The sequence below is a fragment of the Misgurnus anguillicaudatus genome, chromosome 17 (assembly GCF_027580225.2).
Source record: "Misgurnus anguillicaudatus chromosome 17, ASM2758022v2, whole genome shotgun sequence".
Lineage (NCBI taxonomy): Eukaryota > Metazoa > Chordata > Actinopteri > Cypriniformes > Cobitidae > Misgurnus > Misgurnus anguillicaudatus.
In genome coordinates this window covers 14,447,741-14,472,759 of record NC_073353.2, presented here as the reverse complement: position 1 = coordinate 14,472,759, position 25,019 = coordinate 14,447,741, and the positions used below count along the sequence as shown (strand labels likewise).

Sequence of the window (25,019 nt, the reverse complement as noted above, 5' to 3'; positions counted from 1 at the left end):
AAGATGTCATACAAAGTCTCTAAAATAAGGAGTTTTTCTAGTTTTTATGCAGGAATATGGCCTTTATATGCATCTGTGTCTAATAGCCACAGAGATGCTCTTAAATGAACAATGTCAAGTCAAATGAGGGTTAGGCTCGGGGTCTGGTGCTACTATGATACTAAATTTCAACTTTATGTGATCTTTGACCCTTACATACAGTCACCTTCATAAGTATTGGAACAGAAGCACATTTTGTGTTACATAGTTTATAGTGCACACCCTCAGCTTTACTCAGAGGGCATTCACATCCAGATTGTCTAAATAGTTAAGGACCCTGCTAAAGGGAGCAGCATACCAGCAAGACCAGCATATGTTGTGTTTTGGTGCTTATTTGCTAGTGCAGTGGTTCTTAACGTTATTCCTGGAGGCCCACTGCCCTGCACATTTTGTATGTCTCCCTTATTTAGCACACCTAATTCAAATCATCAGCTCATTAGAAGAGATCTCCATGAACTGAAGTGAGTCTGTCAGACAAAAGAGACATACAAAATGTGCAGGCCAGTCGGCCTCCAGGAATAACATTAAGAACCACTGTGCTAGTGAACACCAGCTAAACCAGCATGGACCAGCATAATTCCCATGCTGGTCCATGCTGGTTTGATGCTGTTTTTTTCAGCAGGGGAATAACATTCATTTAATGTAACTACCCCTTTTAGATATATATCAAAACACAACAAATCCATCAGAGAGATGGCAGGAACCTTAAGAGTGACCAGATCAACATTCTAACTAAAAAAACACAATGGTGAGCATAGCAACATAAAAATCCTGTACACCTATATAGGATAACAGTGGTGGATGATCTTATTTTACTCTCACATTTTAAACTGCCTAAACCATTCATCCAAACTGGATGTGTGCACTTTAAGCCTATATTTACTATATGACTTTAACTGGAATAAATTTTGGTAAACAGCTAAAATAACACAAAACCTGCTTCTGTTTCAATACTTATGGAGTTGACTGTACATTTTCCATGTATACTTTATTATTTTTCATATAATTTATTCTATATAATTTGTCATCACTAGTGTTATGCTGTCTATTTTGGAGGTTGATGGAGTTTTACTGAAGTCAGATGTTGTATTACCTGGCCACACAGACATGGTCACTTGGAGGGAGACAGCTATTTGGTTAAAGGCAGGGTATCTGATTTGAATGTATTTGAATGTATTTGTTGAAATTTCTGTCATCTGTGAAAGGCGTAGGACCAAAAAATTTTAAACCAATCATAGATCTCGGTTCGAACGGATGTTGTCTTTTTTGTCCCTCATCCGTAAGCATAATTTGAATGTCACTGCGCAGCTTGTTCACGCAGACACCATACATCATCGGTGTGTTCACGTGCGCTCATCTCCTGTCTGTAAACAGAGGGATAATGACAAACTTTTCTGCTGAATTGACAACCTGCACAGGAGCCACACAACGAAAGAAATCTTTTATAACAACAACAGCAAAAACTGTCTGGCTCAGCAAAGAGCAAAAACACAAATGAACATCGGCAACTTGCTTTACCACGAGATGCAAACAGCTGCAGGAGGCAAAGGGTCTAAAAGTTTATTTTGGTAAGACAGGTACACGATATGTTTGTATTGAGATGGATTCAGATATTCTACTTTGATGAAACATTGTGTTGCTTCTGAAATTTGTGTTCGTTTACGGATTAGCATAACGATATAGTTATGTTACTACGTCTACACAGCCGAAAGTGTTCTTTAATTCTGATGTAAAACAGTTGTTTATGTTGGTTATTTTGGTAATGTTATTCACTTTGTACTGCAAAGTTTTCTCACTGGTGAACGAGACATGAGATGTGACCGTCTGATCTGTGCGTGTTCATGTGTTTTGAAAGAGGTGTGACTTTGGATGGCAATTTGAATGGAGAAGGGCATCGTGATTTCATTGCTATTCGGCTACCGTTAGCAATTTATAACTAAATTAGTTATAGTGCTGATAGCACAATGCTATCTTCCAGTCACTCACACAGTATGTCCTGTGGTCGACTGCATAAACTGTTTAGACTAGTCATACAAGTTAGTAATCTATTTTCTTCAAAACTGGTCAAGACTGATCTCATTTCAATCCAAAATGTACTGATTAGCCCTAGTTGATTAAGACACAGTACATAGTGGCCAAACTAAGGTTGAATGCCCTGTGTTATAAACAGTGACATGTTTGATTAGTCTTGCATATTTGGTTAACTCCAAAATGGAATCAGTATTGTCGCTTAACTACAGCTGCTTGACTTCTCAGCATAAGGATCATTATGAAATTAATATTATTCATTAATATTTGAAATTTAAAAGTGGGTTTACCCCATGCCATCTAATAAAGTGGGTATACTCTGTATATACCTTGCACTACACAACTGTTTGTAGCCACACATTAAAGTAAATGTACATCCATATAACTTCAGCTCACAAACGAATAACACTGTACCTCTGTGAGCCAGTTAAGTACATTAAATACAGTGTAGACATACTAATTTAATCGAAGTTTAGTTTAGTCTTCATTTTCTCATATAATTCCAATATAAAGAATTGTTTAATCAATGCATCATTTACATACTGTATTATAATCACTAAATTTTTGCATATAATGCTTAATGGTACTGCTTTTGTAAATTTACTTTAATAAAAGTTTTAATGCAGGCCTTTAACAAAATGAATACAGTGTTAAAATATCATATATTTTTCACTACAGTTATATTTAAATGAATGGTTAAATCTGACTTAGGTTAAGATCTTATTAATGTTGAAAAAGTCAAGATTCTTCCATGTGAAACACTGTGACAATATTGTTGTGATACAAAATCAACGCCCATCCCCCAATGCCCCAGACCAGTGCTACACTGCACGTGTTTGCGTCGCCCAACCCCCACTCCTCAGACCAGCGCTACACTGCACGTGTTTGCGTCGCCCAACCCCCACACCACAGACCACCGCTACACTGCTACACTGTTTCCCCATCCCCCATTTCACTGCACTGCTCATCAGCGTTTGTTTATAACTCATGGTTGATGGAGCGATTTCAGAGAAGATTGGAGAGACTTAGACAGCATCACAATAAATGCGCAAGCCGTTTTGAACAAACTTTTCTTCGTCAGGTAAGTGTTTCTAACATTATTATTTATCTTCATATTTATTTAAATGCATGTTTTTGTTTTAATTGTCTTAATTGTCCAGAAAGCATAATGCATATCAATTCACAGACTAACTGTCGTTTTTGTAAAACATCTCAATGTTTTAACCCTTGTTTAATGTTTTAAGATTGAATCAGAACTTAAGACCATAGATTGTAACATCAGTACAGCCTGTAGGCCTCACTTTAAGAGTCATGTGATCATAGATTAAGATGAATTAGGATGCATTCATTTGGTTGTATTTGTGCAGTCTGTACATTTTGATATGTTTAATATGTGTTATGCTGATATACATTTTCAATCTTGGTGTCCAGGAAACAATGGGAGAGCGTTCAACACAGGTATGTGCTTTTTCAAAATCTTTTAAAAAGTTCCATTTGTCATTTAATGTAAGGAGGAAATGTGTATTTCGTAATGTTACATTACAGCGTTCCGTGGCCGTTCGCGTGTCACGTTTTAAAACACGTGCTAAACCCGGATCAAAGCGCTTCTTTCTTCCAAAGCGCGCTCCCGTGGCGTGTTTCTTAGCAACCACGAGCTGCGCTCGGCGAGGATAACGTAATGCTTTATCGGATTTAAATCGCCCCTCTGTACCTCGCGTCAAATTGCGTTATTTGTTTCGATGAATCTGGTTGTGACTTTGAAGTGTTTGCACAGAGAGCTGTCAGTCACTCAAAAGTACGAGAAGGAGTTGCGGGGGTCGCTCATGTCACTGCTTCCAATGGTGACACAATATAGCCTATATATAATATATTATAATTTTTATTTATATGCATACATATAAATGCATACATATGAATATATATATATATATATATATATATATATATATATATAATTTTTATTTATATGCATATACATACATACATACATACATACATACATACATACATATATATATATATAATTTCATGTCCACCTAGCTTTCATTAGTGTCCAGAGTTTAGTGGAAGCACACGAAATGATTGAAAGTGTCACACATTTTCAAACAGTTGCTTTGAACTAAAAACAAACACCTCTGGGTTGAAAGCTCAAAATATCAAACGCTTTTGGTGGTCAGACTTGACGTATTTATTGTTGTATTTAGTAAAAACATACAACAACCATGCGGCGAGGGGTGGATATTGCATGAGATGCATTGTAAAAGTCCCGTGTGGCGGAAACAGATTTTATGCCTCAAAATTTTGACACACGTGTCCGCAATGTCAGCATTGCTATTTATAGAGACTGTGGTTCAGTCTAATTGTGTTTTTAGGTATGTTTCACATATAAAACATCAAGTATCTGGACAATTCCATTGGCTCTAAGCTACAGCACAGGGTTTTTTAACAGTGGCGGCTGATGACTTCTCTTCTGAGGTGCGTAATTCATAATGTGTTTGCAGTGTCGTGTGTTGCTCGTCAAGTCAAAATATTTGTTTGTTGCGTCATGTGAACCATGTGCATCATGCCTCTTTTTAAAATGCGTGCCTGGTGCACACACGTCGAATGATAAAAGAGATGCTCATGTTCACAAAATACTCGTACGACACCTACTTAACCCTAACTTTGATTACACATAAGATTAACAGAGTATCTGGCAAATGTGAGCGTCTCTCTTATCATAAACCCCTTTGAAGCATCTGCAGCAGGCTCATATTTTGACATGACGTGATGCACAGTTTACATGATGTGCCGAACACATATTTTTAAAATGATGAACCACACACATAACAGGTTACATACATGTTGTGACGAGCTTCACATCATTTGGCCTCGAAAAATAAGTCACCGGCCACCACTGGTTTTCAGACTTTTTTGTCAGCTGAACACCTTTGACCTAAATTATTTACTTGAGAATTTCCCTGTGATTTTCCAGTAAATATTTTAATGTCTCATTTGCATGTTTTAAAAACATTAATTTTTCTTCCGTTTTTAAGTTTATTCAGCCCTTTTTTACACAGACATTACAGAAAAGGCATCCTGGTTTTGTCTGGAATTGTTTGATCTTCATTCACACTGTCAATGACTTCTCGGAATCTGTGTTTGCATTCACACAGATACAGCAAAGATCCCGTAAAGACACGTTTTTAAAGGAACACGCCCACATTTTGGGAATTTAGCTTATTCACCGTTTCCCCTAGAGTTAAATAAGTCCATACCTTTTTCATCTCCGTGCATGCTGTAACTCTGTCTGACGCATGCCCCTGCTAGCTTAGTTTAGCACAAAGACTGGAAGTGAATGGCTCCAGCTAGCATACTGCTCCAAATAAGTGACAAAATAATGCCAACATTTTCCTATTTATGTGTTGTGACTATACAAATCACACCGTGTACAAATAACAAGGTCATATAAGCCATCTTTTAACAGTATACATAGTGGGAACTATATTCTCAGAAGGTGAAGCACTGCTTCTTGGGCGAAGTGATGTCTGTCGCATGAATTCTCGGTTTTATGATGTACTGTAGTATTGCATAATGGTTACATGACATTCAAATTATACAAATCTTAGTAAGTTTTTCGTAACACTTTACAATAAGGTTGTATTAGTAAACATTAGTAAATGCAGTAACTAACATCAACAAATTAAACATGCATTAATTAATGTTAAAAGTTATAACGCTTGATTTTATAAATGCATTAACAAATGCTGAAATTAACATGAACAAAGATTAATATATGCTGTAGAAATATTGTTCATTGTTAGTTCATGCTATCTAATGCATTAACTAATTGTTAAGAAATATATTCTTATTATAAAGTGTTGCCAGTTTTTTTCCTCTTTTTTTAAACGTACTTTAAATTCATTTTACGATTAAATTGTAAGCAATTGCTTTCAACTCATGAACCCTGCGATTTCAATTTGACATTCTGATCATAAGGATTATACCATTAAAAGTTCATGTATTAATGTGAAGGATTTTAAATGATTTAATAGATATAACTAGGAGCCAACTCTCTGCTTTTTTGCTTATAATAATAATAATAATAATAATAATAATAATAATAATACTTTTAATTTGTAGCTGGATGCTATTTCTGAGGAGCAGGAGGATAGTGATTCATCAGAATCAGAGTTATCCAGTTGTGCAGGACTAGACCCAGATTACAAACCAGGTCAGAGTTCATCGTCCAGTGATTTGAGCCCAGACAAAGGTTCATCGTGGAAGAAACCAATGATGTCCAGTGAAATACTTGAATGTTCCGACACAAATTCTAGCGACAGTGCCATCAAAAAAACTGAAAACACAAGAACGTATGTAAAAAAACACCATAAACTACACAAGATAAAAAAGACAGATACATCCAAATTAAATGTGACCCTAAAAATTTGCACAAGGCGGGAAGACAAGAAAAGAGCTTGGGACAAAAGACATTATTGCCTCTACTGTGGGAAATCTCAGTTAAAGATTTCAAGACATTTAGAGAGAAAACACATGGATGTCAAAGATGTGGCATATGCCTTCAGCTTTTCATTAGGATCAAAACAAAGAAAAAGTCTTTTAGAACAGCTCCGCAACAAAGGAGACTTTAAACATAATTCCAAAGTTCTGGAAAAAGGCAGAGGACAAATAGTGACGTGGAAGCAGCCATCTGATAAAGCCTCGGTTAAGGATTATTTGCCTTGCCCATACTGTTTTGGAATGTTTAAGAGAAAAGACCTTTGGAGACATCAATCATCATGCAGAACAAGAAAATCTTGTGTGACCGATGAAAAAACAAAGAATAGACGAAGTAGAATACAAAGTCGCGCCGCATCCCTGCTTCCTATTGCAGCTTCCTCAGATGGCTGTCAGAGCATCATTAACCAAATGAGACAAGATGATGTTTCGTTTCATATCAGGAGTGATAGTTTAATTTGCAACTATGGTGAATCACTGTACGCAAAACATGGTCGAGTGAAGTCCAGGCACCAGTACATTGCACAAAGAATGAGAGAGCTTGGCCGATTCATGTTAGTGGCTAAGGACATGGACAAGACTGTCAATTATCTTGAAGATTTGTGTGTGCCATCAAAATATCAGCTTGTTGTCAGTGTTGCCAAGTGTCTAACTCAGTTTAGTCCAGGCAAAAATGAGTTTGGAAAACCTTCAACAGCAGTCAAAATTGGATTCTGTCTTAAAGGGGCTGTGGAGGTCCTAATAGGACAGACTCTAATGAATGAAGATGATCTTGCAGAAAAGAAAGCTAAAAAGTTTTTGGAACTTCTGGAGAAAAACTGGAGAAACAGTGTTTCTGTCACAGCTCACCAAACCATACAAGAAAAAAGATGGAATAAAGATGATGACATCCCCCTCACAAAAAATGTGATTGCTTTAAGAGACCATCTCAGGATGGTAGAAGATGAAGCAAGAAAGGAATTGACAGAACAAATGGATTTACATGCATACAAAACATTAAACGAGTCCGTTCTAGCACAGGTCATTATCTTCAACAAGCGGCGTGAAGGGGAAGCATCACGCCTTACTCTTGACGTTTACATGAAAGCAAGCACAAGTGCCATAAACGAGGACATTTATAAAACCTTGTCACCATTGGAAAAGCAGCTCAGCAAGTTATTAACCCGCATAGAAATCAGAGGAAAACGAGGAAAGAAAGTTCCAGTTTTCTTGACAAAGAGAATGAAGGCATCAATTGATTTGTTGGTTCAAAAGCGAGTGGAAGCTGGTGTACCTGCTGAAAATCCCTATCTCTTTGCAAGACCCGGTGTGATGACAAACATACGCGGATGTGACTGTCTGCGGAAATATGCAAAAAAAAGCAAAGCAGAAAACCCTGAACTCTTGAGGTCAACTAAATTAAGAAAACAAGTTGCCACACTCTGCCAACTCTTGGACCTTAGTGAACAAGAACTGGAGCAAGTTGCAAGGTTCATGGGGCATGATATCAGAGTTCACCGTGACTTTTATAGGCAAACTGACAAAACATTTCAAATTGCCAAAATAAGTAAGCTTCTGTTTGCAATGGAGCAAGGCACTCAGACTTTAAGGGGGAAGAACCTTAATACACTTGCACCGGCCTGTGGTACGTTTGCAGTTTTATCTCCAATGCATTTTTATTGTGTAGACACACATCTTTTAACTGCCTGTGGTTTACCCACTAGGGTAATTTTTAAGAGCTAATCATTGACTTTATTGGACAACTGATAGCAGATTTATCATTTACTGTATACTACCAATGTAATTATTTTAATTTAGAAGAAGTCCATGTAAAAGTATATTTCTATAAAATTTTAATGTTGTTATCTGTTACAGGTGAAGGTCCCACACTGAATTCTGTGGGTGTCTCACCGAGAACAAAGAAAAAGAGAGTAAAGCTGGCTGAGGGTAAGTTTTTAAATTTCAATTTTTTTGGCACTAACACTAGGGGACCATACGTGCCATTTTCCCGGGACGTGTCTTGGCCATGATTTTCGGGTGCATCTTCCGAAAGTATAATTTGTCGACCGCACACGTCATCGAGAACACATCCTGGGAAAATACCACATACACTGTAAAAAAATTCCGTAGAAATTGCAGCTGGGTTGCTGGTAACCTACCGTAGATTTAAATTTATGTTTTTTACTGGCAACATTTTGTTCAAAGTAAAATGAACATTAACCATTTACAAGTCTTTGTCTTTATAGAGTAAAACTAAAAAAAAACTGCATCAAGCAAAACATTCTGGTAAACAAAACCTGAAGCAAAAAACAGAAAAAGGTTGATGATGATTTCTGGTTCCCAGAATGCTTTGCATGAGGCTGTTATTGTATAGTTTTATTCTGTAAAGATAAAGACTTGTTAATATTTAAAATTTATATAACTTTGAACAAACTCTTGCCAGTAAATAACATAAATCTAAATCTACGGTAAATTACCGGCAACCCAGCTGCAATAACATTGAAATTTCTACGAAATTTTTTTACAGTGTATGGTCACCCTAACTAAGACCGTGTCCTAACTACATGCGAAGCGATATGATTCCAGCGACAGGCAGTTTGTCTGTCCATACTGAACAGGACTAAAGGGCTCGTTATAGTCGTGCGTAGGTCCTACGGCGTAGGTTCCGCGTCGGTTTTCATTTATACTTTTGCGTCGTCATGCAAACACACGCATAGACCGCTGGTATGCAGTAACCATGCGTGTCACCACAGCAGCAGCGCAAACGTCAAAGAAGGAGAAGCTTAGCAAGTTAACCCACAAACGAATAAGAAACTGCAACTTGTTGTATATAATTTGAGAAGACCAGCAATGATGGAAGTAAATAAACAGCGACGTTTGATGCAGTTTGAGTTAAATCACTCCTCAACTTGGCTCATCTTGTTTTCACCGTCACAAACGCAAATACCTATGACGCAGTTTTTTTTACCTGACGCGAGGGGTTCTGGTGGACCAATCACAACGCTTGCGGTCTGCGTAGATCTGACGCGCTGTTAAAATTTTTGTGAGGTGCGCGACAGGCTACGGATAGCCTACACCGTAGCTACGGTGTAGAACCTATGCACGACTATAAATCGGGCTAAAACAGGGGCGTGCCACATCATAACAGTTTGCTCTGTTTGTGCGCTGCCCTATCACACTGCAGCTGAAGAGCATGCACACATACACAGTAGGGGTGGCACGGTTCACAAAACCCTCGGTTCGGTTCGTATCACGGTTTTATGGTCACGGTTCTCGGTTAAGTACGGTTCTTGTTTTTTTTAACACTCCAGAAATTTATTATCTTATTAATGTATTAATTATCCATAATTTAGGATACAGTATTAAAAAAGTTATATCATGTAATTATGCACAAACTGAATTTGACTTTAAGCACATTATTGGGAACATCCCTGAGGAAAGCCAGGCGAGATTTTGACACAGCGAGAGGGAAGACATTGATGATTTCAACATGCTTTTCATTTATTTGGCAAAAAAGAGAATGTGTATTGCCATCTACATGAACTTTGTGTGCATTTTTAGCACACAAAGATAACTTGCATTTATCAAAATGCCAACTTCAGTGTAGCTTTAAGATTTATCACTGAGAGGCTGCTTAAATAATGCAGAGAGAATATGTGAACGAGAGAGAAACATAACGTTTACACCTGTAATATTTAAATCCGTCTCTTTTGTCCACTTTTGACCACTTCTGTCCTGATTACTTTAAGGGGCAGTTTATGAAATAAGATCGCGCAACTTTCACACGCTAGCAAAATGAAATTACGCGGAAATCAGCCGCTTTTGTTTTATCAACGAAAGGCTAAAAATAGCGCTGAATACGAAAAGACATAAAAGAGTGTTCATTACCTCAGATTAGATAAATGGTCGGAGAGAAGGCTGTCGCGTGTGGCTGTAGCTATTGTTTTATTTCCGCTGTCATCATAGGTAACATGAAATAAAAACTGTTTCCACACACCAAACTTATACGACGCTGGCGCATCCTCCAACTGCGGGCAGACTTCTTTTTCTCTCCCTCTTGCCATTTCTACACGTAACATGACCGGCACCACTCACTCTCCACACCAGTCACCTCTTCTTTCGCGCTTTTCGCGAAAGGGGAACACGCTATCTGAGGTCACATACAGGGCACGAGGCTACATACATTGCGCATGCCATGAACCGTTGAACCGTACGACACACACGCGCTCCGAACCGAGACAAGCGAACCGAACGGTTCGGATTTTTTTCATGAACCGTGCCACCCCTAATACACAGACACATTCCTATGCTTCTTGGTGCTTTCCCCTGTGCAACTTTAGGGATTTGTTATTTATTTCTGCTTTTGAATCAAACATCTACAAACATGAAAGAGGAGAGACATAATATTCATAATGCGCATAGCTTTCATTAAATAAGATCTCTGTATAGGTGGAGCTGTCAGCCATGACATGTCAGACCGTTTCTAAAATAGAGTAATTGTGGTATCACGTTGTGGTTGGTTAGGACAAAACTCTGATTATCATGGAAAACGTAACTTTTATCGGATGTCGCCGTGGTGCATGTAGTTAGGACATGGTGTTAGAAGCACCTGAAACTTAATTATCTCAGTAAAGAGTTTATAGGCAAAGGACTTTTTGTTTTTTAGATGGAGGTTCTGATCTCTCCTCCCCTGAAAAGACACGTCAATCATGCCATGAAGCTGATGGTTCAGATGTAGATGGTAAGTAATGTTTGAATCTTGAAGACATGTACCACGAGAGTTAACAATACTTAAAGTGTATGTTGCAGGTTAACCACCACTGTCGATTAATGGGTACATAAATCACTCAAGATATGTGTATAATTTTTAAAATGTCTCAAAAATGGTCTTAAAGACCACTTTTTTTACGTTTTTGGTATTAACGGTTTTTTTAACGCAATTCTGCGATGACGTCACGTTGGGGAGAAGTGGAGAAAGACTCAGCCAGAGCCATAGAGATAGATGAGACATTTATTGCTGTTTAATACTTACGTATATAATTTGGAAATCATATATACATCGTAGGAAATATATAATGTGTTATACTGCAAAGTTACCTTGCAAATTATTATTTATAATATATATGGGGAGATAAATAAAACTTCGCAAATCTGCTGATTTGATCCATTCATGTCCTGACCACCAGGCTAGAGATTTTTAAACATCCTTAATCCACACTTACTAGTCTATCAAATAATATCTCAAATATATTGTTTTGTGAAATAAAAGGATGCTTTGTTATATTGTTTATGCGATTATAACGAATCACACGATCATTTTATACGCAGCAGCAGTCAGCAGCTGCAGCACACTCGGATCCGACCGCATACATACTGTAATAAACAGGCGTTCGGCGGCTTTTTACATCAAGACAGACTATGCCATTTGAGGAGGAGCCGCTCATTGATCACCGTATTTTTATAAATCCTGTACATGTTTGGACCTGCCGAACAGGTTGAGCACTTTTATGTACTTTATTGAGCAGAGAGGCTGCCTGCACAGTTTGACCAGCGGGCTGCGGGAACCGGACGCACATCACGCCGCCAGACGGTGTTGCTAATATAACTCGAAATGTATAACTATTATCAGATCGGCCCGGGAAAGTCCCGACTCTCTCGATTGCCATTCCGCTAGAAAGTGAGTGCGTTTGGGTCGCTGGTCCCCGCGAACAGACGTGACGTGCTTCACTCACCTTCCAGGATTAGAGACATGCTGCCAAAACCGTTTGTGCTGAAGATCGCATAAAGTTACACCCATTTCAGGCAGGATCATGGACCCCCTCAAGCCAGCATGCACGAGTATGTTAATTGTTTGTTTACTTTCTACACGAAGATATGCTAACCTTATGCTATCTGGCTGTCTGCCTATCTCTCTATACTAGCCTATCCATCTGTCTGTCTGTCTATCTATCTGTCTATCTATCTTATCTATCTATCTATGTATCTATGTATGTATGTATGTATTTATCTATAATCTGCGCTATCAGAACTGTACTTTACTCGTCTTTCTATAGTCATTCTCAATGCTCTCAAGGCGGCTTTGGTCAATTCTCTCCCCAGCGTGACGTCATACAGTGCGTTGTGAGGGAAAGGAGAATCATTGCAAATTGCTGTACTTTTTCATACTTTTTCGGGTTTTGTGATACCCAACAACATAAAATACAATGGATAACAGTTTAAATGTTTATTATCAACAAGCAAATTGCACAAATTCGTTGAAAAATTTTACCTGCAAAACGCCCTTTAATGTTTTTACTAATAGCTTCTCATGCATTTCTGCTACAGATGATTGTTCAGGAGCAAACCTGAAGAAAAACCCCACACCAAATAAGAACAGACGACGACGACAGACCAAGAGTGGGGAAACAAAGTGTAAGTTATTTTTTATGACATGATTCAAATCTCTGTTTTGTGTCAAGCTCAGTTAATAAAACACCTGATCCTGTTATAATGTATGAAGCTCACAGTTACACTTTTTGTTTTTTAGATGAAGGTTTTGATCTCTTATCTCCTGAAAAGACACGTCAACCATGCCGTGAAGCTGATGGTTCAGATGTAGATGGTAAGTAATGTTTGAATCTTGAAGACATGTACCACGAGAGTTAACAATACCTAATGTTTTTACTAATAGCTTCTCATGCATTTCTGCTACAGATGATTGTTCAGGAGCAAACCTGAAGAAAAAACCCACACCAAATAAGAACAGACGACGACGACAGACCAAGAGTGGGGAAACAAAGTGTAAGTTGTTTTTTATGACATGATTCAAATCTCTGTTTTGTGTCAAGCTCAGTTTATAAAACACCTGATCCTGTTATAATGTATGAAGCTCACAGTTACACTTTTTGTTTTTTAGATGAAGGTTTTGATCTCTCATCCCCTGAAAAGAGACTTAACTCATGCCATGAAGCTGATGGTTCAGATGTAGATGGTAAGTAATGTTTGAATCTTGAAGACATGTACCACGAGAGTTAACAATACCTAATGTTTTTACTAATAGCTTCTCATGCATTTCTGCTACAGATGATTGTTCAGGAGCAAACCTGAAGAAAAACCCCACACCAAATAAGAAAAGACCACGACAGACCAAGAGTGGGGAAACAAAGTGTAAGTTGTTTTTTTATGACATGATCAGGGCTAACATTTTTTCTTAGGTGCACCAGTACAAAAAATAGGTGCACCCAAATTTTTGACTGCATCGGATTTGTAGTTCACCCAAAAATGAAAATTCTGTCATAATTTACTCACTCTCATGTTGTTACAAACCTGTATAAATGTCTTTGTTCTGGTGAACATGAATGAAAATATTTTTAGGAATGTTTGTAACCAAACCATTCATGAGCCCCATTCACTTCCATAGTATAATTTTTTCCTACTATAGAAGTGAATGGGACTCATGCTTGGTTTGGTTATTAACATTCCTCAAAATATCTTGCTTGGTGTTCATCAGAACAAAGACATTTTGCAGGTTTGTAACAAAATGAGAGAGAGTTAATGATGACAGAATTTTCATTTTTGGGTGAACTGTCCCTTTAACACCGCTAGTTTAGGGCCCATGGTGGTTTAATACAGAATATAAACATGTAGGCTATTTTATAATTTTCATGTTGCCATTCCATTTTCCTTATACGAGTCATGCACAGTCCTGTTTGATAACCCGCATCTGCGCGATTAAAATAACACTTGACCCGTTATCCGACATCAGCATCAATTTATTTCATACCCGCCCATTTGACATAAAGACTGCGACCGGCCGCACCGCAATCGTGAAGTAAGAAGTAGAAACTTTTAAAGATCTTCATGCAGAACATTGACAGAAATAAGCACAGGGCAATGATTGGACAAATATACTATCATTTAATGTAAAACTTTGTGAGGGTCGGCAGATTGACAGCTGAGGGTTCAGCAGTGTTTGAACACTCATAAGCGCTGCGCTTATATTTATAATTGCCTGATAAATTGATGATATGATGGCAGTGATTCCAAAGGGATGTCCAAAAAAACCCTAAAGTAGAATTTTAAATGTTTAAAGTTTAATATCTCTTTATTGCTGCCCTGCATAAACCCGGCCGGTGATCGCATGATACGCGTGATGAGCTTGCATCTTGCATTACCTTAAATTATGGTCATATAAATAAAAGTAAAACAACATTCAAAACTGTAATGGTGTTCATTTATTTTTGTAAAGTTACACTCACAATAATAACAAAACATTGTGCTTTTTAAATGGGTAAAAAAAAGTTTTTTGTGCTGCATTGGTTTTGGAGCGCGTCACACAAAAAGTAAACTCATATTGGCTATAGGCTACTTTTGAATTCGTTTTGTAAATTTTCTAATTATTTAAGTGAAACACATTTCATGTAGTCTTATTTATTTTATTAGTTTTTCACCAAAGAAAGACGTAATCATCATGTCCTATTCATTGTAATGCTTTTTGCGCATAAATTAAACCCTTGGGGGGGAATTATTTATTAATGAATCAACAACGCAAATCAATGAATGAATTTATTTCTCTATTTAAGACAGCCAGTCTGGCAGGGAAGTAAGATTATGAAGAAAACAGTGGTCCTGACTCCTGGCTTTTTTCTATAAATTGGGCGCACGCGACATTGGTGCTCTGACTCGATTGTAAGAGGCTCATTACCTAATGCCGTCTTCGGACCAGGGCTGAATTGGTCACACTTTCGCGCCCTGAGGATTCAAATCTCTGTTTTGTGTGAAGGTCACATTATAACAGGATCAGGTGTTTTATAAACTATCAAGCTCACAGTTACACTTTTTGTTTTTTAGATGGAGGTTCTGATCTCTCCTCCCCTGAAAAGAGACTTAAATCATGCCATGAAGCTGATGGTTCAGATGTAGATGGTAAGTAATGTTTGAATCTTGAAGACATGTACCACGAGAGTTAACAATACTTAATGTTTTTACTAATAGCTTCTCATGCATTTCTGCTACAGATGATTGTTCAGGAGCAAACCTGAAGAAAACCCCCACACCAAATAAGAACAGACGACGACGACAGACCAAGAGTGGGGAAACAAAGTGTAAGTTATTTTTTATGACATGATTCAAATCTCTGTTTTGTGTCAAGCTCAGTTAATAAAACACCTGATCCTGTTATAATGTATGAAGCTCACAGTTACACTTTTTGTTTTTTAGATGAAGGTTTTGATCTCTCATCCCCTGAAAAGACACGTCAACCATGCCGTGAAGCTGATGGTTCAGATGTAGATGGTAAGTAATGTTTGAATCTTGAAGACATGTACCACGAGAGTTAACAATACCTAATGTTTTTACTAATAGCTTCTCATGCATTTCTGCTACAGATGATTGTTCAGGAGCAAACCTGAAGAAAAACCCCACACCAAATAAGAAAAGACGACGACGACAGACCAAGAGTGGGGAAACAAAGTGTAAGTTATTTTTTATGACATGATTCAAATCTCTGTTTTGTGTCAAGCTCAGTTAATAAAACACCTGATCCTGTTATAATGTATGAAGCTCACAGTTACACTTTTTGTTTTTTAGATGAAGGTTTTGATCTCTCATCCCCTGAAAAGACACGTCAACCATGCCGTGAAGCTGATGGTTTAGATGTAGATGGTAAGTAATGTTTGAATCTTGAAGACATGTACCACGAGAGTTAACAATACCTAATGTTTTTACTAATAGCTTCTCATGCATTTCTGCTACAGATGATTGTTCAGGAGCAAACCTGAAGAAAAACCCCACACCTAATAAGAACAGACGACAACGACGACAGACCAAGAGTGGGGAAGCAAAGGGTAAGTTGATTATTTTTTAAGTAAACACAATACAACAGACATTTAAATCTGTAACAAACTGCTCAGAGACACAAAGGGTTGAGGATCCAAATGCAGTTTAATATCAGGGCAATCCACAAACATAAGTCCAAGTAAACAGGCAGAAGGTCATACACGGGTAAACAATCCAATAATCAGGGCAACAAGGCAGACAGGGGTATAACACATTGAGATATGTGACCAGCAGAAAAGCGTTATGTTATGGAGTGACCTTTCTCTTTACTAAAAAGCATAAATTAATGAAGCCAAAGATCTGATGAACTGGTCTCACATAAGTCCAGTGTGACCGCAGCTTAAATCTTTGTATTTCTGCTTTGGATGAGTTCTTCAAATACAGTTGCAAGAATAATACATTTTACTTGTTGTGGATCAATTGATGTTAGCAGGTAAATTTATATGCGTCACATTGAGTGTGCTTCCCTTTCCAGAACGTGAAAAAAATATATATAAATCACATAATAAATAGTATTTATATACAATATAAAAAGAGTATCCCACGTTAAAAGAACATTAAGGTTTAGGGATGTTTGATTAAAAGTTTGTTGATTTTTTTTTTGTGGTAAATTATTTGTTTAGAATAATCGATAGATTAGTCGTTATAAAAAGTCGTTAGTGGCATCCCTAGATCATGTAGATGGTTTCAGCAGTAACAACATAAACGGCTTTTGTGGAACACATGTAACTTCTGGTAAACCCTGCTAAGAATAAATAACAACAAAGTCCTTTTTAAAGTAGTTAATTAATATAACAAGCAAATTAAACAACACGTAGATTACCTAGGAAACCAAAACATTTGTTATTTTCGACAAGGTATTTGTTCAATGGTTCAATTTAGCAACTAATCAGACCATTAAACAAACAGAGACTGAAGTAAAAAACATTCACAAAACGTGCTCAAAACTAATGGTATATTTTTAACCAAACTTATTTGTCTATGCATTTACCTTTTACCAAAAGTGCCTGTCATTCCCTTTGACATCTTCATAAAATATCACGGCTAGCAACCTTCTACAATGCAAGTACATCACTCGGATACAAGTCAAAATCTTCACTCTGGGTAACTAAGTATTGTCTAATATTAGCCATTGTCTAATTCATTTTTAGATTTTACTCACTATTGTGTGCATTTAGAGGCCAAGTATAATTTTAGCTTAAGTATAACTTTAGTATATTTTCAGTTGCTAAACACTATGACAGAAAGCTTGAGTTTTACTCTCGATCTGCGCAACGCCACATGAAATCAAACACGTCTAATAAACTACAAACTTAACAATTACCGTGAACTTCATTGCACTGGCTTTGCTGAGACAGGATGCATATCTTCTGACCTTCAAAAACAATTTACATCACAATGACATAAACATACTTGTTTCCGGATCATAAAACATGTATAAGGGGACCATCATGAGTGTGGGAGGACCATCATCGTACTCTGGTATGTTTGGCAGAGTTAGGGTGTACTCGCATTATGTGAACCATATCGTACCAAGGTACGTTTGAGCCCAAAGTACAGTTCGTTTTGCTGGTGTGATTGCTTCGAATTGTACCAGAGTGTGGTACGCATAAGCGTAACTTGGTGCACTTTGCAGAGGTTGTCTCGGGTAGGGTTTACTTTGATTCGGGGGTGAGGCACTCGCTTCTGAATGCCAAGCTTCGTGTCATGGTAAGGGGCTGTTTACATCTGGTATTAAGATGCGTTTTGGTGGACGAGAGAGACACATCAAGTTCACACCTGGTATTTTAATTGATCTCTTTTGTCCACATTCGACCGCTTCTGTCCTGATTGCTTTGAGGGGATGGTCTGTGGAAACTGTGGGCAAGTCCCTCTGCTTTCGTTTAAACGCGAGTGGGAAAAATGACAGGTTTAAATTGATGTGAACTAATATTATGTTAGAGTCTGCTGCTTATATTATTAGTAAACAGAAAAATTTATGAAATAAGCTCACACAACTTTCACATGCTCGGAAATTAAAACAAATGAAAGAGGCGGACAGCAGCCACTTAATTTTTATCAATGAAAGCCTTAAGATAGTGCTGTATATTGTGTGTACGCTCTAGAAGTCAGATCCTATGTAAAAACATTGTGCTCAATACATTAGATCAATAGGCGGAGAGTCAACAGTCTTTTGTGGCTGCTCAAGCACATTCAACCACATGAGCATCTGCCCCACAAAGCAATCCGGTCGAATGTGTTTTAAACTACTTAATGTGGTCAAAAGTTGACGAGGTTAAAAAGTTTTAGACCTCGTTTACACTTGTCTATAGCATTGTTCACTTGTGATCTGAACAGGCAAAATGCATCTTAATACCAGGGGTAAACAGCCTCAATAACAATTGGACATGTGCAGCACAAATGCATACAGTTGCGCGTCATCGCATCCTAAATGACCCCAGGTAACAGAGGTGTGTTTGACATCATGCACGCTGCACGGACCGATCGTGAGTGATTGGAGAGCAGACTGCTCACACACATAATTATATACACATTTATTATACACAGTTATTTACCATCTATGTATTAAACTCACATATATTTTTACTCAGACTGCAGGCACAACGTCCACTTCTTTAGTGTCAACACTGTGGTACATGATTTCTGTAAACACAAATGTAGATAAACTTTATATTTAAAAAAATAAGGTTAAGGTACACACAGAAAAATACTTTATTGCAAAGGCATCTGGAATCCATGAAGTGAAGTAAAATGTTTTTTAAATGCCACAATCTTGGACCTGATCTAAAGAGATACTTTAAACAACAAGCATGTCTTGAAAGGCAGGTTTTCATGAGTTAAATATACAAAACAGTAAAATATGCTAGCTGCTAACCCACACATACTGATTTGTGGTTTTGATCAAAGATCATCTCATCTTGGCCCTTTTTTCGCAGACTGAGAATTTATCTACACACATTCACAGTTATGTATTTTAAATGGCAACTATAACAATTCGAACACTTCTAGTATGAAGACAAAAATCAATTACATAAAACAATTATGAAATGGAATGAAATTGAACTTTACCTTGCTGTAAAAACGTTTCAAAAGAAACCGACGGTCGTGTGGGCAGCTGTTTGATTTCGCATCATACTGGTCATCTGGTGGGTGGGTGCTTTGTTATTGGTAAGTCCTTTTCCATAGGTGGATTTTACACTGTTGATGTAAACCGACTCTTACAATTTCCATCTAGATTGCAAAAAATGTTATAATTCCAACAGAGACAGTACAGTATTCAACCACCCTTACACTATATACTGTCTAAAAGTTTGTGGCTCAACAAATCTTGTAATGCATGACCGTACCATACTCCTGTTACAGGCACAGGTTTATGTGTGACTTTGTTTTTTAGATGGAGGTGCTGATCTCTCCTTCCTTGAAAAGCGACTTAAGTCATGCCGTGAAGATGGTAGTTCAGAATCAGATGTAGATGGTAAGTAATGTTTTAATCTTGTTTTAAGTAGTGTGATAGTGTTTCATGAAGGCTTGATGTCACATTTTACTGTTTACACTTTAGTACACAGGGTTAACAATACCTAATGTTTTTACTAATAGCTTCTCATGCGTTTCTGCTACAGATGAGTGTTCAGGAGCAAACCTGCTGAAAAAAAACACACCAAATAAAAAAATAGGACGACAGACCAAAAGTGCCAAAGGTACGGCCTGTGAGCAAGCAGTTGCAGTTTAAAAAAAAACTTTATTTAATTGATACTTTTAGTTGTTCATGTAACTTAGCAACACTAAAGATTGTGGGTTTGATTACCAGGGAATGCAAATAATGTACATGTTAAATGCAGTGCAAGTTACTTTGGATAAAAGCTTTTGCCAAAAGTATAAATGTAAATGGTTTATGATTTAATGTTACAAAATCTACATTGTCATTTGTAGTGTCGGCCAAGGTAAATGTGAAGAGACCATGGAGTGAGGCAGAGAGGAGTGCAGTACACAAACACTTGGCCAAGTTTATAGCCGAGCGCAGAGTTCCTGGAAAACTGCCATGCATGAAGTGCATAGAGGAAGAAGAAGCCCTAAATGAACGATCTTGGAAGGATGTGAAGAATTTTGTGTACAACACAATTGTAACTCTAAATCGGAGATCTGCTTCAAGAAAACTAAAATTTTAAAGGCTAAATGTGGTCTTCATCTCAATGTCTCTTTCTCTGTTTCTCACTTTTCCTTTTTTTTTTGGTTTTAACATTTTGTTGTAACGTTTACTGTTTTCTGAAATTGTGAACAAAATAAATGTTCATCTGGTTACTGCAGATGGTATCTCTCTTGCAGCTTTTTGGAAATTGCGGGATGGTGGGTATATATATTGCTAAAATTTGGTTCCTTTAGTATAATTAATAATTGAACTGGAAACTCTTTGCATTTTAGTACTGTAGTCAGATTATAATAACAAACATATTTAGTTTTTTAAAAACCCCAGTTTGTGGCTTGCATGATGAAACATAAAATGGCAAAGATGGTTGAAAGCTAAATCAATGTAGTTCAAACAATACATTGACAAATGAACTCAATAGCGCCCCCATGAAAATGTCCTCGCTCTGCTGGTAAAAAACTTTTTCTTTCCCTTTGTTTTACTAAGAATCTGAGGTGATAACTAGGCTCATGGGCACCCCTAGTGTTAGAATATAACATTTGTTTATCTCAAATTAAAGCAGAAATGGTGGTCCTCATACTGCAGGTTAATTTACCCGGTCCTCATTTTGGTAGTTGTACAGGAATGTGTGTGTGTGTGTGTGTGTGTTCATGTGAGCTTGTATGAAATGCAGTCAATTACTACACAGAATATTCATACAAATTAATGTTCAATAAAAAGCCACAGCCATCTCTAAGTTAATAACTGCACTCTTAATGTTTAAATTATGACAATTTTTCATATGCAAATTCTTCCTTAGAATTGGACTGCATTCCCTGCAGCTATAAAACACACTTTATGATTATGAAGCAATTTCTTAGAGAGAGAGAGAGAGAGAGAGAGAGAGAGAGAGAGAGAGAGAGAGAGAGAGAGAGACACCCATACCGCCTGGTGCCCACACTTCTATTAATTATTGTGCAGAAATCAAAAGCTTTGCATCTGATAAACCATCTGATGTCCAAGAAAATTCAATTAGGAGGTAAATGGGCTTTATGTTATCGAGTTAGGAGTGGCCTAGAGCTTAATATAACCTCCATACAGAGAAAGGACAAACAGAAAACCCTGAGGGCTCATTGGACAGACCACTCTCTACTCGCAAGCAAATGTCAACGAGTCACTTATCATATGAACCAGTGAAGTGTTCACTCTACTTCCATTATGAACAGAGAATGACCATGAAATGCATTACATTTCAAATTTTTTATCAGGGCCTCTATCAAGCACTTCCCATTACCATTATGCAATCAGTATCGTTTACATTACTTTCATATCAGATATATTTGGGTACGTATCACATTGCGCCACAACCTGTGATTTCTCACAGTCATGTGATTTTGTGAATTTATGCTTTTCATAAATTCTCGCATTTTCTCACAACTTCTCGACAAACCTTCTCACATTGAGAGAGTAAATGCAGTCTGGTTGTCAGTCTGTGACAGGTTTTGTTGCTTAGAGATATTATCAACCAATGAAATGAATCTCTATTAAAGGGACAGTTCACCCAAAAATGTGTTATGAAGTAATGGCATATAAATGCATACAAACCGGTTAAGTCATTCATTTTATTTTAATTTCTAGGTGAACTATAACCTTTAAATTAACAAATCACAGGTGCAGGAAATACTATAGAAAGCCAACTCACCCTAGCTAATGCTGGCATTATGTGCCAAATGTTTGTTTTTCAGTTTTTGTGTCTTTGCTAAACATTATTCAATAGACACAAAAAAAACTCATCTATGAGAATGTATACAAATCTTTTTTATAAATATGACCCCACCAATATCCATGCCCAGGCACCTACACTCACCTAAAGGATTATTAGGAACACCATACTAATACTGTGTTTGACCCCCAACAACCATCCCACGCTCAAAATTGCTTACATCACCTTTCTTTCCCATTATGACATTCAGTTTGGAGTTCAGGAGATTTTCTTTACCAGTGTATTAGATAATTGCTTTATTGAAAAATTGAACAGGTGTTCCTAATAATCCTTTAGGTGAGCGTAATATAACCCTAATGTACAAAACAATTTACCCTAAAACTGCATTATTAAATTAATCAGTGTTGTAACTTTATGCTGCATGCTGTATTTACACATAACATAAATTCAGTAACCAAAAAGTTTAAAAAGTAAAAAACAGTCAAAAAAACAATTATATTATATTACAAGTTTTCTAAAGCCACACAACAGCTTTGTGGATGAATCAGATCGAAATTTAATGTAATAATCTTCCTCTCTGTCGAAGCTCATAATCAAATTCCAAGTTCATTTGGCACCAAATGTCATTTTTGCACATCACAGTAAAACGACAAGCGTCAACTGAAATATGTGGAATGAACAAAAGATATGAGGTTTGCAGCAGAGTGCAAGCCACACTCTACTTATCCAATAAAATAAACAGCATGAAGAAGTTATTTTTATAGCACTTATTTTATAACTATTGTTCATTTGGTCCTATATAGTTTATTAGCTTTTTACCCCCACCTATAGTCACTACAGGCTTCTGATATGTGGGAAAAAGCTGCACAAAGATGATACTAGATTTTTATTTGTTAGACAAATGTTTTCCATGTGCCTTACCCTGTCCTTGTCTTCCACCAGATCTGTTAGCACATCATCAGGGTCGAGAATTCCCCCATCACAGTATTCAACATGGTGAGTTCGTACCAGGAAATCTCCCTCCTGTAAAACAAGCAAATGCTAGTGTGAAATATCAACAAGAGCACACAAAACACATACCAGCATTCTCAAATGATTCCCTGAATTTCCCACAGCTGTCACAAAAGGACCTTCTTTAAATTACTACTGAGAATCAACAAAGTATAATAGATGTGTATATCCTGATATATTTTTAATATGATTAAATTGATATTATTTTGATTCAACATTTTAGTTTGGCATGTTATTATATTTAAATTCACTTAATCAATACAACAAACCCATATATTTAGTTGGTATCAGTTTGAAATTAAATAGTAAATACAAAGCAATGCATACAGAAAAACAAGTTTCAATGGTCTGAGTCAGAGCTGAAAATAGTTGTGCATCATGCACAACATCAAAGCAGTGTGTATCTGGACACCCTAATAAATAGGGGTGGGATGTCTTTTATTAAACTAAACAGTGTTCCTACAGAACTCCTCCACTGTCACCTCCTACAGGGGGAGTGCAACAAGGCACAGTCAGAGGCCCGATGGACTTTTCTGATTAATGCTGACAGGGAACAAAGCACCACACATCCACAAATCATCAAAGCCCTGTGAGCGCCACTACAGAGAAATCCAACTACAATTTGTGCTCTAAATGTCAAGTTAAGCTTAAACTAATGCCAAAAAGTGAGATACAGTATGATCTGTATGACACATGGCTTAAGTTCACTTTATCGTGTGTGTGATCGTATGTCATTACATCATAGTTTTGGGTGTATTTATTGTATGTTGCTAGGTCATTTAAAACAAGGCATGTTAAGAGTTAATTGCTTTCAGTCAATACCACAGAAAATACAGTCAGAATTAGGAGGTATGGGGCTGTGTTTGCCTTGGAATAAATGTAAAACTCCACTGACAGTTTAACACAAATGATACGGGCCAACCCTGTTTATCTTGGCTGTTGTAGGCCTGTGAGCTATCACCAAATGAATTGCAATTGCACAGATGACTCATATGTTAGTTAAAAAGAAAGAGTCTCTCAGCACAGGAGAGCAGTTACAAGATTTGACCAGTATATACTTGCATATGAGCACTAAAGAAGACCATTACGTTTACATTTTACATTTATGCATTTGGCAGACATACATTTTTTCATCTAAAAGATTAACAGTGCATTAGGCCTGCACAATTAATCGTTTTTTAACCGAAATCGCGATTTGAAGGGGTGCAATTTTCGAATCGCAAGAGCTGCCATTATTTCGATTCAGAACCATCAAATATAACAATCATCTCGAACGCAGTTTTTGACAGTTTGCTTCATGCGCATTTTACGTTTGATGCAGTTTACCAATAGAGGGCATCGTAACACTGAGGTGCTCACTGAACGTCAAATAACGGCATTTGGAAAACATGAGTGCAAACAAAGTGTAGGGTCCTATGATTTCTGCAGTGCGGAAAACACGGACGGAATCGCGAATTCCAAGCATAACAATGGAATTAACTGTACAACGCGGAATGTCATGGAATTTGGCAAATTTTGGATTCAGTCATTTTTAAAACCCATTATAACTATGGTGCTGTTAAAACCACCACAACAAACCTGGATGTAGCTCTTTTATAATAAGTCGCACTTTAAATCGCAATTTTGATCAGAAAAATCTCAATTAGATTTTTTCTCCAAATCGTGCCGCCCTACAGTGCATTTACAATATTTTTCTTCCCTTGGGCTCAAACCCATGACATTTTGCGTAGCTATCGCAAAACTGCTAAATGAGCTACTGGAAGACACTACAGGATCTACAGTATAAAATGGAGTACTGTTCAT

The 25,019-nt window shown here is 37.3% G+C and overlaps 2 protein-coding genes across 22 annotated transcripts in view; one reads left to right on the top strand and one right to left on the bottom strand.

The window, feature by feature from the left end:
• Nucleotides 1-25,019, bottom strand: part of pard3bb (par-3 family cell polarity regulator beta b) — a 441,444-nt gene that overhangs the window by 399,745 nt on the left and 16,680 nt on the right. For all 3 annotated transcript variants that reach the window (XM_055215428.2, XM_055215427.2, XM_055215429.2), the window contains exon 3: nucleotides 23,127-23,228. In XM_055215428.2, the coding sequence (XP_055071403.2) occupies nucleotides 23,127-23,228 (102 nt within the window). The remainder of the gene's footprint in view (nucleotides 1-23,126; nucleotides 23,229-25,019) is intronic.
• LOC129423567 (uncharacterized) lies at nucleotides 682-21,154 on the top strand. Of its 19 annotated transcripts, XM_073855015.1 has the most exons (20): nucleotides 1,193-1,376; nucleotides 1,414-3,148; nucleotides 3,499-3,525; nucleotides 6,190-8,188; nucleotides 8,419-8,490; nucleotides 11,210-11,284; nucleotides 12,868-12,954; nucleotides 13,070-13,144; nucleotides 13,237-13,323; nucleotides 13,439-13,513; nucleotides 13,606-13,689; nucleotides 15,373-15,447; nucleotides 15,540-15,626; nucleotides 15,742-15,816; nucleotides 15,909-15,995; nucleotides 16,111-16,185; nucleotides 16,278-16,367; nucleotides 19,754-19,834; nucleotides 19,980-20,057; nucleotides 20,290-21,154. In XM_073855015.1, the coding sequence occupies exons 2-20, from the start codon at nucleotides 2,873-2,875 to the stop codon at nucleotides 20,523-20,525; spliced, it is 3,741 nt and encodes a 1,246-aa protein (XP_073711116.1). In that variant the 5' UTR covers nucleotides 1,193-1,376; nucleotides 1,414-2,872; the 3' UTR covers nucleotides 20,526-21,154. The 19 variants fall into 19 exon arrangements, with proteins under 19 accessions (XP_073711133.1, XP_073711116.1, XP_073711115.1 ...); XM_073855032.1 differs by having other exon boundaries at nucleotides 682-3,148; nucleotides 6,190-6,280; XM_073855014.1 differs by having other exon boundaries at nucleotides 1,193-3,148.

What these genes read in the sequence shown, in the direction of transcription:
- LOC129423567 (XM_073855015.1), top strand. Translation starts at nt 2,873, where the DNA reads ATGCCCCAGACCAGTGCTACACTGCACGTGTTTGCGTCGCCCAACCCC. An exon ending in CAAGAGTGGGGAAACAAAGT is followed by an intron (nt 13,690 to 15,372) that starts GTAAGTTGTTTT and finishes TTTGTTTTTTAG; the next exon opens with ATGGAGGTTCTGATCTCTCC. An exon ending in TGATGGTTCAGATGTAGATG is followed by an intron (nt 15,448 to 15,539) that starts GTAAGTAATGTT and finishes TTTCTGCTACAG; the next exon opens with ATGATTGTTCAGGAGCAAAC.